At 53.8% G+C, this 14,174-nt stretch overlaps 1 protein-coding gene across 1 annotated transcript in view; it reads left to right on the top strand.

The window, feature by feature from the left end:
• The window catches only part of TNS4 (tensin 4), a 20,941-nt gene extending 15,540 nt beyond the window's left edge, over window positions 1-5,401 (top strand). The window contains exons 7-13 of the mRNA XM_011383066.2: window positions 569-661; window positions 764-841; window positions 1,868-1,939; window positions 2,636-2,804; window positions 3,474-3,542; window positions 3,796-3,822; window positions 4,248-5,401. Coding sequence (XP_011381368.1) covers window positions 569-661; window positions 764-841; window positions 1,868-1,939; window positions 2,636-2,804; window positions 3,474-3,542; window positions 3,796-3,822; window positions 4,248-4,389 — 650 coding nt within the window. The 3' untranslated portion in view covers window positions 4,390-5,401. The remainder of the gene's footprint in view (window positions 1-568; window positions 662-763; window positions 842-1,867; window positions 1,940-2,635; window positions 2,805-3,473; window positions 3,543-3,795; window positions 3,823-4,247) is intronic.
• Window positions 5,402-14,174: the final 8,773 nt, after the last annotated feature.

Below are 14,174 nucleotides of genomic sequence, written 5' to 3'. Positions count from 1 at the left end.
CTCCCCAGAGCAAGTAAGTGACAGAGAGAGGATGAAAACCCAACCTCAAGTTCTCTACCCTATGCCTCTTGGTCTAAATAAGAAAGTGACCTCTGGGGCGGTGTTGATTACCAAGGAAGCCTTGCCAATGAGCCCAAAGAGAGGAGGAAGCTGTGTGCCGGTGGGAAAGGGGCAGAAGGTATTGTTCACCCTCCTAGGCCAGCCTGGCTCCAGCAAGGACCATCTGGTGGAGAAAATAGCACCTGGGAGAGCGTAAGTAGAGGGAGAGAGAAATCACACCAAAGAGTTGAGATTTGATCTAAACAGTCGGGAACCATCCCTGAAAGCTCTTGAGATCAAGAGAAAGGTTTCCTGAAGAGAGAATTACTGGACGCAGAAGCCTTTGAGCAAAAGTGTGGGCACCTCCTTTGTGGGAGGCCTTGGAGATGAAATTCCTACAGTCTCACCCAGAGGCAGGAGGATGAGCAAGTTAACCTCTGGATGGACCCGGAAGAGGCGGGTCAGGTGTGGCTCTCACTGGGCTCTGGAGCTCCCGTCCACATGCACGCTTTCTCCCTTCTCTGTCCAGGCGAGGAGAGCAATGACCTTATCCGCCACTTCCTCATCGAGTCTTCCGCCAAAGGAGTGCATCTCAAAGGAGCGGATGAGGAGCCCTACTTTGGTGAGCCCCTCCGGCCCTCAGGCCCGTGGGTGAGCCCATCCCCGTGGACCAGGAGGGTGGTCTGGGAGGCCTTCTCACGCAGGGCTGCCCGTTTTTTTGCAGGGAGCCTCTCTGCCTTTGTGTGCCAGCATTCCATCATGGCCCTGGCCCTGCCCTGCAAACTCTCCATCCCGCAGAAAGGTGGGTCTGGGCCCCAAGGACGCAACAGCCAAGCACCGGGTCTGTTTGCTCTCACTAGAGAGGCTCCTAGTGGATTATTTATGGATTATTTTAGTTAAAAGGGCATGCTCTAAGGCCTGTCAACATCTCTACTTCCCAGCTGTGAGAACCTGAGAATATCGACCTCTCTGAGCCTCAGTTTCCCCATCTATGAAATGAGGACAGCCATCATCCTACCTACTTACAGGACTGGTTTAGGGATTAAATGAGATAACTCAGGCGAGGCTCTTAGCACGATGCCTGACACAGAATAGATGTTTGATAAATAGTAGCCTTCTCTGAGAGGATGAAAGAAGCATAAATCAGCCAGTATGGGGAGGTTTTTTTTTTTTTCTTCCAGGTACAATATTTATTGGGCACGCCCTCATTTATTCATAGCTCACTGCAACCCTGTGAAGTAGATGTTGCTGTTATCCCCATTTCACAGATAAGAAGAAGAGGGTTCGAAGGGTTAAGTAACTCGCCCAAAGACACAGAGTCAGACCTCAAGCCCAGATCAGAAAGCCCCATCCAGAGCTTACAACCTAGCTGCACCCCCAAATGGAGCAGGTCACCTCAGATGTACAGGAGGAGCAGCGAGGGGGGAGGTTCTGGGAGAAGAGGCAAGGGCAGGGGGAGTCCCTGATGGAGTGACTGCGAGAGTCTCCCTACTTTCTGCAAAGAAAGGTTTGGGGTTGGGGTAAGGTCCCAAAGAAGTGAGGAGGTCAGGGGCCTCTGAGGACCAGGTCACTGTGGCAGTCCAGGGGATGGAGGAGTGAGGAGGAGAAGGAGGGATCAAAAGGTTTGCAAGCTGGGCACCGGGGAGCCCAAAATGCCCCATTCACCTAATGACAATAATCACACCTGGTTTCTCAGCCCAGTTACCTCCTGAAGGTGTGGGCTGAGGTGGGAGATGTTCAAAGGGATTAATGAGGCCTGTTCCTATGAGAGGGGTCTACTCACTCCACCTCCGCCCCCTCGGGGGCCTGTTCCTTTACTTTGACTCAGAATTGGGAGGTGGAGATGGGACCTCAGATCCCTCTGCAGATGGCCGAGCCTCTTGCTTGAAGAAATCAGCAGGTGAGTGGTACAGGGGACACTCCAGGCTTGACTGTGCCCCCCGAGAGCACCTCCCAGCCCTGCACACGCACACACACGCACATGTCCACACGTGCTCCCCATCACAGCCTTATTTCTTCATCTTTAACAAGGTGCCATATTCCTCCCCTTCACTGTAAACCAGGAGAGGAGAGCCTGCAGGGAGAGAGAGAAGGGGTAGAGGGGAAGGAGAGGAGGGGCTGGCAGGCTTATACCCACCCCATCCTGCACACACAGGCCACGATGGTGGCTCTCTGGATCTGAAGTACCTGCTCTCGGGGTGGTCTCTGGGTCTGGTATCTTCTGTGGGGTGTCAGGTCTGAGTCCCAGGGGTTTCTACAGGGAAAAGGTCCCTCCTCCTGACATCCAGAGGCCAGGCACAGATCAGCCCGGGTCTGAGTGACTGTTCCTACTCTACCCCTGAGCATAACAGCCCCTCTCTGTTCTCGTCTTCTTTCCTTTCTCTCAACAATGAACCAGGGCCCACGGGGGAGGGTGGCGGGGGGATGGAGGCAGCACCATCTATGGACCTGCCTGGTGACTCGAAGAGGGGCCCCACTGGATTCCTGAAGAAAGAAGACTGCCCCATCCCCTGGCTCTGGGTGGAGGAAGGACCAGGGCCTGGGTGACCTCCCGTGAGTCCTGACCAGGCTCCAGTGTGGTATCTGCATCCCACAGGCTGCCATGCCCTGTACCTGAGTTCCGTGAGTGTGGAGACCCTGACCGGAGCCCTGGCCGTGCAGAAGGCCATCTCAACCACTTTGGAGAGGGACGTTCTCCCCACACCCATAGTGGTCCACTTCAAAGTCACCGAACAGGGCATCACCCTGACTGACGTCCAGAGGAAGTAAGACGCTTCCCTTGCCCCGGGGCTGCAGGGCTGGGCGGGGTGAACTGGTCCATTGGCCAAGATGGCTGTGGACCAATAATGAAAGCAGAGTTCAGTGTCCTGGACCCAACAGGTTCAGCAATGTACTGAGTGACTCCAGGCAAGTTCTTGGCCTTTTTCAAGCCTTATTCCAATGACCTCCTGCCAAAGTCCCCCTTCACTGTGGCCAATGGAAATGGAATCAACCAGTATTCACTGGGCACTGACTGAGTCTGCACCTGCTGATAGAACATCTTCTGTCAGCCAGACTCTGGTTGACCAGTGGGACACTGTGGGATGAGGTGGCTCCTTCCTGGGGCTCAGAGATTCAGTCTAGCAGGAGCCTGGTTTTAGGCTGGAAGAATAACAAATGACCAAGAAATAATTTCTATCCTCAGATAGTTAAATGACATGGTGGGCAGAGAGCGGGGAGGGGCTAGAAGACCCCAATGTGTAGGACACATAGCAGATGCACTCATGAAAGAAGTGCAAACATGTGCTCCAGGGCACGTGGGGGAAAGGTAATGGCAGGCTGTAAGGAGTCCTGCTGGGAGGCTTCTCAGAAGGTACCAAGCTGGAGATGATGGAGGCGGGCATGACCCTGGGGTGGGCTCTCACCAGCTCTGCTTCTCTCCTGCCTTTTCCCAGGGTGTTTTTCCGGCGCCATTACCCCCTCAGCACCCTCCGCTTCTGTGGCATGGACCCGGAGCAACGGAAGTAAGTTCAAGGCTGGGCCAAACAAAGAAGACTGTCCAGGGCCTAGCCGCCCACCTAGGTGTCCTGCTGGCTCTGGGACAGGATCACAGACAGAACCTATGATCCTCAAGGGGCCAGGAGCTACAGAAGGAGGGGCAGGTGGGGCCTGGCGGGGGTGGGGACATAGCTCGCCATTCTCCCGCTGCTCGGCCAGAGTGCGGTGGAATGGAGCAAAGCCTCAGCACTCACTGCTGTCCACGCTTCTTTCCCACAGGTGGCAGAAGTACCGTAAGCCCTCCTGGTAAGGACTTCCCATCCACCTGGCCAGTCTCCCAGAGGCAGGGCCCTGGACGCAACATGGGGAAGGAGTTGAGCCCTGGTCCTCAGGAAGCCTCCTGCCTGATAGGGAAGCCACAGGCTCTAACCTCAAGGAGCTTTAATCTGTGGGGAGGCCCCAGTCTGATGGCCAAGACACATCCTTGCTTTCCTCACTCTGATGGGGGATACAGAAGCTCTGTTCAGAAAGCCCCATTCAAAATGAGTAAAACTCAAATCTTGTACTCAGGGATCTCCCAGTCCCAGAGGGGAGGCAGGCACATAGCTCCTCCCATGATGATGAGGTGCTAGAGCCACTTGGCTAGGGAAGGGGCGGGGAGGAGCATTGTGGGCTGAGTTCCCCTCTCCCGCCTGGTCTTGCCTCTCACGCAGGCTGCCTTCTCCCACCAGGATCTTTGGGTTCGTGGCCAAGAGCCAGACCGAATCACAGGAGAATGTGTGCCACCTCTTCGCAGAATATGACACGGTCCAGCCAGTCTCGCAGGTCATCAGCCTGGTGGGTGCTCTGCTGCAGGACACAGAAAGGATGTAGTGGGGAGCTTCCTGCACGCTTTCCAGATATTTCAAGGGGCTTGCCCAGGAACCCCGGACCCCCTGAACAAGGGCCTGTGGCCACACTGATGGACCAATGTATTGGACCAAAGGAGAATGGTACTAAGTTGAAACACTTGAACCCACTATGACCTTCAGCAGTGACCTTCATCCAGACCCCCTTGGGCTTCAGTTTCCTCAGCCTTAAAAGGAGGTCAATAGACAATATCAGCTGTTTTTCTCAGACTTTGGTAGACATCTGAACAAGCTCCCCGTGATTCGGAAGCACACCCACATCTGAGGACCCCCCATAAAAGCAACCTCTGAGGACCCCTGACTCTATCAGTCTGGACTCTACTGACACAACAGGCTGAGCTAGAGACCTGTGACGCTGTTTCGTGGCAAACAGCAGGTGCTAGGTTGGGACCCACGGGGCCCTGGCCCAAGGCCGGCCTGGGAGCAGATGTCATGCAAGGACTGAGGACCAAAGGAGAGATGGACTGACTCTCTTTCTCTCCATATCCATTCTTTTCCCCACTTCCCTGGTGGCTTCTTGGGCAGCTATTCCCAGGACAAAGCTGAATCCCCTGCCTTGGGTTCTTCAGGCCAACGTGGCCAGGCTTGCTGGGGCAGCTTAGCAAGGGAGAACTTGCCCCCATGGTCGAAGACAACCCAGCTGTCTCCGTGTTCTTGATGTCTAATCCCCTCCATTACAAATGAGTGTCAGTCCCATCTTTTAATTTCTGGTAGGTGAGGGTCCTCCAGCTGGTGTCACAACTGCCCTAGTGTTGCTTGTGTAACCTACATCTCGGTAGGGACTGTGAGACTCCTGCTCTCCAGAGCAGACACAAGGGCCAGCTCTCGCGGCTCTGTCTCAGCTCATCTTGCTGAATGTCCCTCCCCTCACCCCCACACAGCTCTCTGGGAGGTGTGGTGTCGACTAGCCCCGAAGCCACAGGGGGGCAGCAGAGAGTCAGGAATGCAAACTGGCAGCCATCCCAAGAGGCCTGGAGTAGCTGGGAGGAGGGGGATCTTTCCCACCCCACCCCCACCCCACCCCTAGAAGCTGGAATAGTTTGTCTGGCAGACTTGGGGCCCTAAGGAAACTACACCGTGAGTGTGGAAAGGGAAGCTCAGAGAAGAAGCCCATTTTAGTTCTTTGAGGAGCAAGTGCCTGCCAGAGCATCACTGTCTTTGGCCAAAGTTGGGCCTGATGGCTTATGATTTCAACTCAGGAAACTGGGCCGAAGAGGCCCTGGGCTGACAGGACCGGCTGAGACAGCCCACCCAGCCTGTGGTCAGGTACCGCTTCACCCCGGAGACTGCAGAATACTAGACAAGGTTCTCAAGGTCACAGCCTGGGGGCTGGCAGAGAGCCCTCTATACACCCATCGATGCCTGTGTAGCTCCCACCACAGAAAATAAAGTGTCTATCTTTGTACAACAATTGCTTCTAAGGCATTCAGGGCTCTCCCCTCAGAGTTGGGGACCTGAACAGAGAAAGGGACCTGAGTCGGCAGGTGGTGGCTGTGTCTTAGAGAAGACCACATGTGCCTCACTCCCTCCCACACCCCTGGCCACAGCTGGCTTTCACTTCATAACCATCACTTAAACCATGCCGTGTCCCCGCCACATGTCTGACACACCTGTTCATGATCTCCTCCCTGCCACTCTGCCAAGAAGACAGAGGGTTGGGGTGTCCCATGTCCCGAGCTGAAGGTAAGTATGCATGGTACCCCTGATGTGTTCCAAGGTCTCACTCGTGCTCCCTGAATGATGAGGCAAGCGAAACATGGGCGGCTCAAGAAGAGTCTGGAAGAGTCCTTGAACCCAGATGCCTTGAGCTGCCAGCTCAGCCCTAGAGAAATGAACAAAGGCTTCATCGCCCTGCTCTGGGCCTGGGGAGCTGAAGCCTGGCTTCTGCCACTGGCAGTCCAGGTCTTGCCAGGTGGTACCAGAGGGGGCTGCAGGGGCACCCACTTTCCTAAAGAATCTTAGGAAGGGCAGAGCTGGGCTTCTGTTTGGGCTGAACTGTGGGACTCAGTAGCAGGGGCTACCTTGGAAGGCAAGTAAAGAGACCCACCCAATGGCCTTGAATAGCCCCTGCCTCCTCCCCAACTAGCAAACTGCAGTTCCAGCCCCGACCCCTGCTACTGGAGTTGATGGGAAGGGAAGAGGGCAGCCCCCTGCACTGCCAATCATTTTTCAAGACTCAGATTCCCATGCCCCCTGAACCCTGCCTCTTCTCTGGCTATGGAATGACCTCCCATCTCAACACCTCCCCCACACTCATTTCCCACTGAGGACCAAGGCTGCTCACCTCTGCTCTTTCATCCCTGACCTCCTGTCCTTAACTCTCATGCCATCCAATAGGCTGAGGACTTGGAGCCAAGGCAAGGCTAGCAGTGCCCAACTCAGAGATTGGTACCTTGATCCATGTAACAGATGTTTTCCGGCTGCATGCTTTGTTCACGTGAGCCAGGAAAACACATAAACACAACTATGTTATAACAGAGACTGTAAGTGCCACGCAGGGCTGGCAGAAAGGGTAGAAACAGGGAAGAGAGGCTTTACCCATTTGGAAGGAATGAGGGCAATGTTACCGAGGAGGTAACATCTGAGTTGGATCCTCAAGGACGAACAGTTTAGCATGCAAAGAAGGGGAGAGACCAACTTTCATAAGGCAGGAATGTAATGAAATGTAATGTTGATTTTTCCTATGTGCTAAGTGCAATATGAGGCACATTTATATGTTTATCCCATTTTACAGATTGGAAAAACGCTTAAGAAGAAGGGCTCTCATCCCAAGACAGGATAGGGCAGGAGCCTACTTGATCTGGGCCTGGGTCTTTGGTTCTGTCCAAGCTTAAAGGAACCATATGAGAAAGAGCAGGACCGGGGGCTACCATTTCCCCTTGTACTAGTCTACGCAGGCTGCCATAACAAAATATAATAGACTGTGTAGTTTAAACAACAGACATTTATTTTTTTTACACTTCTGGAGCCTGAAGTTCGAGATCAGGGTGCCAGCGTGGCTGGGTTCTGGTGAGAGCTCTCTTCTTGGCTTGAGGACAGCCATCTTCTCACTGTTCATTCACATGGCATTTCCTTGGTGCATGTCCTGGAAACAGAGCTCTCTCTTCTTCTTATAAGGCCACCAATCCGACAGATCAGGATCCTACCCTTATGACCTCAATTATCCTGGATTACCTCCTAAAAGTCCTATCATCAAATACAGTCACGCTGGGGGTTAGGGCTTCAACATGTGAATTTGGGAGGACACAGTTAAATCCATAGCACCCATCTTCCTGGCTTATCTCCCCACCCCCACTGTGCCCCAGTGCTGGCCGGGCTGGGCCCTCAGCCCCAGTGAAGCAGACCTCCTTCTTCCCGACTCTGGGCCCTTGGAGCCAATCAGGGGTTTGTATTACAACTCTGTTTTCTGGAAGGTATCTCAACTTTTACGGCTCCCCAGTCGAATCTTGTCCATGGGAGCAAGTGTATCTTGGCTTGGAGCAGGCCCGTGGGGGAGGGAGACAAGCCAGGAGGAGGGAACCAGAGAGAGAATGAGGGCAAGGAGAAGGAAGAATGCCACTCACTTGCTCATTCATTCATTCATTCATTCATTCACTAAATATGTGCTAAGTTCCCATGAGAACCGTGCCAAATGGGGTACAGCAGGGCTGGCCAGGAGGTGTTGGAGAGGTCCACCTGTGCCCCAGGAGACATGCTCTCTTCTCCATAGCATTAGATTTGACACCCCATGAACATCGAGATGGGACATATCTTTTCCCTAGTTCACCTCACTCCCACCTACACACACACACACACACACACACACACACACAACTTCCCTCTTCTGCATCAAGAATTAGAAGCCCAGGCGGTCGGACAGATCTGGGTGGTAGGTCCCTCTGCCATTGACTAGCTGCTTGATTTAAGAAAAGTCACTTTCCTGCATATTGAGCCTCAGTTTCCCCCATAAAATTAAAGTTGTGGAAAGCCTAAAGACACACTGGACGTGAATGCACTTTGTGGCCTATGTGGTATAGATGCTTGTTATACGAAGAGTAGCATTCCCGTCAATCCAGTATATGAGCCCAGGGGTACATGCCGCTGAAATGGGAGCTGGTCAGAAAAAATGCCTCGTCTTGTTCCCCAGCAACTAAAACAACGCCTGACACACACAGTGGGCCTGCAGTAAGTATTTGTTAGAAGCTTTGCCATACATTAGCTCATTTACTCTTGACAACCACCATAGGTAAGTACCATTATTTATCCTTATTTGATGGATATATAGCACGGTGGATTTGGCGATTAAGTCGATTTTCTGGGGTCCAACCATAATAAGTGATGGAGTGAGATCTGAACCCAGGCAATCTGGACTCAAACCCAGGGTAATGACGATAATAATGATGACATTTGGAGCTGACTGAACTAGAATTCATCAGTCCAATCCCCTGTCTTCTCCATGTACACCAAGATAGGTTTCTCTGCCCCTTCTTCTGATGTCTCTGCCAAACCCCTCTTCTTCCATCAGGTATTAGGTCCCCAATCCACACTGGTCCCTAGCCTCAGGCTGCTCAGGGTGTTGACAAAAATCACCTCTCCCACTTTTTGCCTGGAAGGTGATACATTTTCCTTTGTAATCGTCCACCCAGAATCTCCCAGTAGGTCCTCTTTCCTTCCTTCCAAATGATAGCCCTTACTTAGCTTCCCCTTTCTGATGCCTGAAGAGTCCTATTCCATTGGGTGCCCAAAGAACCCCTTTGAACCCACTGGGCGATGGTCTGAAAAGAACATTGCTCTGAGTTCTGATCTGCTTCGACCGTCAGCCTGTTCTTGCCTTCACACCAGCACAGAAACAGACCCACCTGGGCCTCGGTTTCCCATCTATGTGATGGGTGAGCTGGAGAAGATCTTGAAGGCCGCTCCCAGCCCTGGTTTTCTTGGGAGTGACCTTTCTCAGCCACCAGACTAGAGCCATCCCCTCTCCCCCACCCCCAATCTCCCTCCCACACACACCCCTCGCCAGCCAAGATACTGCCCTGCTCTCCCCAAAGCTTCCTGTGTGGTCTTTCCTCCTGCCTACCTCCCACCCCAGAAACTCGGGATCTGCCTACTGGCAACCTCTGCTCTCTCCCTACTCTGGGTCTGCCCTCGACTTTGAATTGTGCTAACCCTTCCTCTGCCAGTACCTAGAGACCTCTGCAGGCCACCAGAGTGCCCCACAAGGCCACCATCTGCAGAGAGTGCAACTGGAGGCTGACCCTTCCCCAGTAGGCAGGGCCATCTCCTCTCACTGGAGCTCCAGGAAAGTCCCCTGCAGGGGTTTGCAAGGTCTATTGCATTTTATAGGCAAACTCTCCCACCCCTCCTCCAAAACTTTTAAGGTCCACTTACTCATAAACCTCTCTGGGCCTATTGCCTGGGATTTAGGACTCTCCCACCCCTAAATTCAAAATCTCTTTTGGGAAGGGTTTTTGTTTTTACCACAGCCCCTCCCTCGTTGCATGGGGCTGGGCCTGCCCAGGGCTTTTGGAAGTGGGGGTGGTCACAGATCCTGGGAGCACAGTTCAGGCTGGCCTGGCCTGACCCCTCAGACTGCGATCAGGCCAGGGGTCACCGAACAGTCACATGTCACTTTGAATGAGAAGCCTTGAACTGAGGCTGAGAAATGAAGTTGGGAAACAGCTCAGCCAAAGGCAATTGGGCTTTTTTTTTTTTTTTCTCTTATGTGTTTTGGGGAGGGGGGAAAACCTCTATTGTCCGACTAACCTTCCATGATGCTGGAAAATTGAATTTATTTCCTGAGCAGTCTGGTCCAATTTCCCCTGGGCGGAGACGAGACTGGGCTCCCCTCCCTGCTGCTCAAACTTAGAAGCTTCTGGCTCTGCTCAGAGACCAGGCCCCTGAGCCTTGGCCCTGCCAGGCAGCACCCTGCCCCGCAACGTGATCCTCCCTCAGGAAGCCCCCACTCCAACTTTTTCAGAGGCTTCGAGTTTCCTTGTCCTTGTCAGTCTCTCAGCCACCAGCTGTCTTGGCCTGTCCTCCACCTACCCCAGCTCTCCATGTGTGCCCCTCTGAGCCCCCCGGGCTCCTCACGTCTGTCTCTAGACTCAAAGGCAAGCCGATCCAGAGAGGTACAGCTGTAAAGCATTTGTGCTGGCCGCCAGGCTGGCGGGGGAGCCATCTGCAGCCGGGTAGCTGCCAGGCCTAAAATGACGGGAACCCTGGGCCTCAGCCCAGCCCCAATCTTTCCACCCCAAACCCCCAGCGCAAAATAACGCCTCTGTCTATCAAGGCCAAGGAGGCCAGGAGTGAGGGGAATGACCTTGAGGCCTCTGCAGGAGACAGGGGATAGGCACAGTCAGCCCCTACTTGGCAACCTACATCTGAGTTTCGCGTGGAGGTTGGGAGGTGGTTCTAAGCTGGAAGATTTCCCACCCAAGGCTCAGTGCAAGACTTGTCCTCAGCCGGCCACCACCCCAGCACGACCCTCCGTGATTAACAGAAAAGTTCCCAGGCCAGTAGCCTGGAGAGTAGGGAGAAGGGAAAGAAGGACTCTCTCTTCCAGCCCCAGTGAAGAGGAAGCCCCCCACACCTCCACTTCCCCTTAGTCTATGCCCCCTTCCCCCTCCGGAGGGAGGACGTTGAGTGAATGGACTGCTGAAACAGACCTCCGGCCATGGCAGACCCATCTGGTTTCAATCAAGAGAGCAGGTTCCCAGATCGTGGAAGGCACTTGGGGGAGGGAGGCCGCAGCCTCATTGTGCGCCCCAGCAGCCCTTCCCGGAGTGTGGCCCCTGTCTTATTGGTCACCTTCACCTCTCGATAGACCTCATATACAGCCCCCAGAAGCCTAGGTGAGGCAGAGAAATCTGCCTTTGCCTACCCAAATGTCTAATCACAGACGTCTGTCCATAGACGTCCAGAGCACAGAGGGGACAAGGGAACCTGAAGGAAAGAAGGAAGCTGGAGGGAGGAAAATGGGCTGAAAACACAGAGACTTGGAGCGAGTAAAGGTCCTAGAAACCAAAAGGTTCCAGCTGGACCTTATTACAAATGGGGAACCGGAGGTCCTGAGGAGGAATCTAATAACACCATTTACTGAACTTGGCCCAAGCCCTATCTAGGCATTCTGCCCACTAGTCTTCATAGGCACTCTGTAGGTAGGAATTTCCACCCCCATTTAACAGATGGGAAAACCGAGGCTCACCAGAGTGAAAGGTCTTACCTGCCTACCCTCACCCAGGTGGTAAGCGACCAGATCTGTTTGATTCCAGAGTCTGGGCACCCGGCTGCCCTCCAGGAGGTCAAGGCTGCCTCAGTGGCCCATGCCCCATGGCCACCATTTTGCCTTCCCTACTGTCTCCAGACTTGGACCAGGTATGTGTCCAGTTCTGGAGAAATCTACCCTCTCCGACCGGGGCCTGCTCTGGTTCTCTAAACCTCACCCTCCCAGCCCCAGCCTCTGATTCCAGGCCCAGGGTAAAAGGATACGAGCCTGAAAAAAACAGCCTCCCCGGTCATGGCTCGATGCCAGGGTTCTAATCCTGCCTCTGGTTGACCTTGGCTCCCGGGCCTCAACTTCCCCGTGGATAAAACAGACCGGTTGTGTAAAACTGGGTTGGACAGTGATTCTGTGGTTCCCCAACCCTCCATTCCTATCATCCTGTACAAACCTAGAGGTTTCCCCTTGGCTTGGGTGGTCTTTAGAAAGAATGTTCTGACCCCAGTTTCAGAATTTAGAGCTGGCAAAGGGGCCAAGGGAGGAGGGGACCCAGCCAGCGGAGGACGCTGCTAATCTCCATCTCTGCCTGGGGGGCTTCACTGCCGCCTCCACTGAAAGCAATTTGTCATGCCCTGAATTAAGTGATTCCAACAAGGGTTTAATTTCAGTTTAATGGCTCTGTTTTTATGTGTAATTAAATACCATTGCATGGCGAAAATATGTTGTTTGCACTTTAGAGAGTATGTAAGGTCCAGGAAGCCAGTCCCACCGGGTTTCTACTCCCAGGCCCCACCAGCCCCTCCTCTAGTCTGGCTGGAATTATCCAGGTCCGGGGAAAGGGTTGGAAACTTGGCGAAGACAGGGGGTCAGCGAGGAGAGCGGTGGTCCTGGTGGGGCCTGCTCACTCAGTAAAGCATGTTTCTAATTATCTGCAGCACCACTCCCTTCTACTCCCCGACCCCAACCCTCCACAACCCCTGAGGCCTCAGATATAAAGGAACAGGTCACCCTGACAGTGAGGGTCTAATTAGACCCGGGGCCGGCTGGAGTAGTGTCTGTTCCCCGCTGTGAGTGCGCCCAAAGGGGCCCCATTGTCTCCACTTACTGTTCCTATTAACTCCCCATCCCCCACCCTGCATGTGCTTCCTCCCCATTGACCCTCTCCCCTGACTCCTCACCAACCCCTTCCTCCCCTCTTCCCAGTGAGGACTCGACCTCTCAGCTGCCAGCCTGCCTCCCAGCTCCATCCAACCACAGCGTCTTGACTTTCTCTTTCTAGGTCAGAGGTGACATTGCCATAGGGGTCTGGAATGCAGGGAGAGTTTCTCTAGCTGGGAATGTTTCAGGGTCATTTACCACACAGCCATATCGCCCCCAGGAAGGGGGGCCAGGCAGGCACCCCAAGTCCTGCGTGCCTCATAACATTCCTGGAGCAGCTTGGTGGCGGAATCTGGCCCAGGAGGCAGAGGAGTTGAGACAAGACGCCTTTTCCTGGAAGGAGTTGAAGCTGTAGCAGTGGCTGGAGCCTCAGGGCTCTGATTAGAGGAGGGGCCGGGAGGCTCGGTCAGTTCTCCAGTCCCCCAGCTGAATTCAATACTGGAGTCAGCCACAGCCTCCATTTTTTTTCCTCCCTACTCCCACGCTGCCTTCTTGACAATGGAAAACCCAGCCCCCAGCCCACATCAGGTCTTGATCTCCACTAATGAGCTGGGAAATGGAAACCAAATGCCTAATGTGGATCAACACCAATGAGCTAGGGGATCTGGAGGGGTGCCCCCACCCCCCTGCTTCAAACCATAGTGGGGGGAGGTTGAAGCCATTTTAGGGGGAGGCAGGGCAGAGTACTCCAGGGCTGTTGTTTTAAGTTTAGCCAGGTATGGTGGCCCCACCAGGACATAACAGTTTGATCCTTGCCACCTCCTCCTTTCTACCTCTGCCAGAGATGCTGACACACCTGTGGAGTGAGCATTTGAGGGTATCTGGAGGCTGCCGTGGGAGGGCCTAGGTGCAAACAAAGCCAACAAGTTCACCCTGGAGCCCGGTTCTCCCCACCATGATACTGCCCAGGGCGGTCCACGTTGCCCAGGAGGGTGTCCACATTGATACCGAGCTGCCTTTATTTCCTTCTTTTTCAACCTAGGACCTGGCTCTAGGATCGTGGGGGCAAGCGCCAGGGGTGAGGGGCAGTGTCTCTGTGAGATGCGGAACTCCCCCTCCCACCGTACACATCCTCTCTTCTCTGACACTAGACAGCTCCCCACAAACCCTGCAGTGGGGACACCTAGTGAGAGAGGGTCACTCAATCACAACCTGGAGTGAAATACATACTCCGAACTTTCACTCCTTCTCTCATCTCACGCGCATTCGGTCAGATTCATACAGCCCGCGTACAGACTCATCACACAAATGCACTCATCGGCACACACCCAGACCAGGTATACATGCCCTGTAAAAGCCGGTACTCTCACGCACATTTCAGATATCACTTGGCTATATCCACACACATGCACACAGGCCATAAGTATACACGTGTCGCAAAATTACATCCATAT

This window comes from Pteropus vampyrus, unplaced genomic scaffold, assembly GCF_000151845.1.
Source record: "Pteropus vampyrus isolate Shadow unplaced genomic scaffold, Pvam_2.0 Scaffold503, whole genome shotgun sequence".
NCBI classification, from domain to species: domain Eukaryota; kingdom Metazoa; phylum Chordata; class Mammalia; order Chiroptera; family Pteropodidae; genus Pteropus; species Pteropus vampyrus.
Note: the sequence above shows the minus strand (reverse complement) of the source record. Positions and strands in the feature narration are given on the sequence as shown.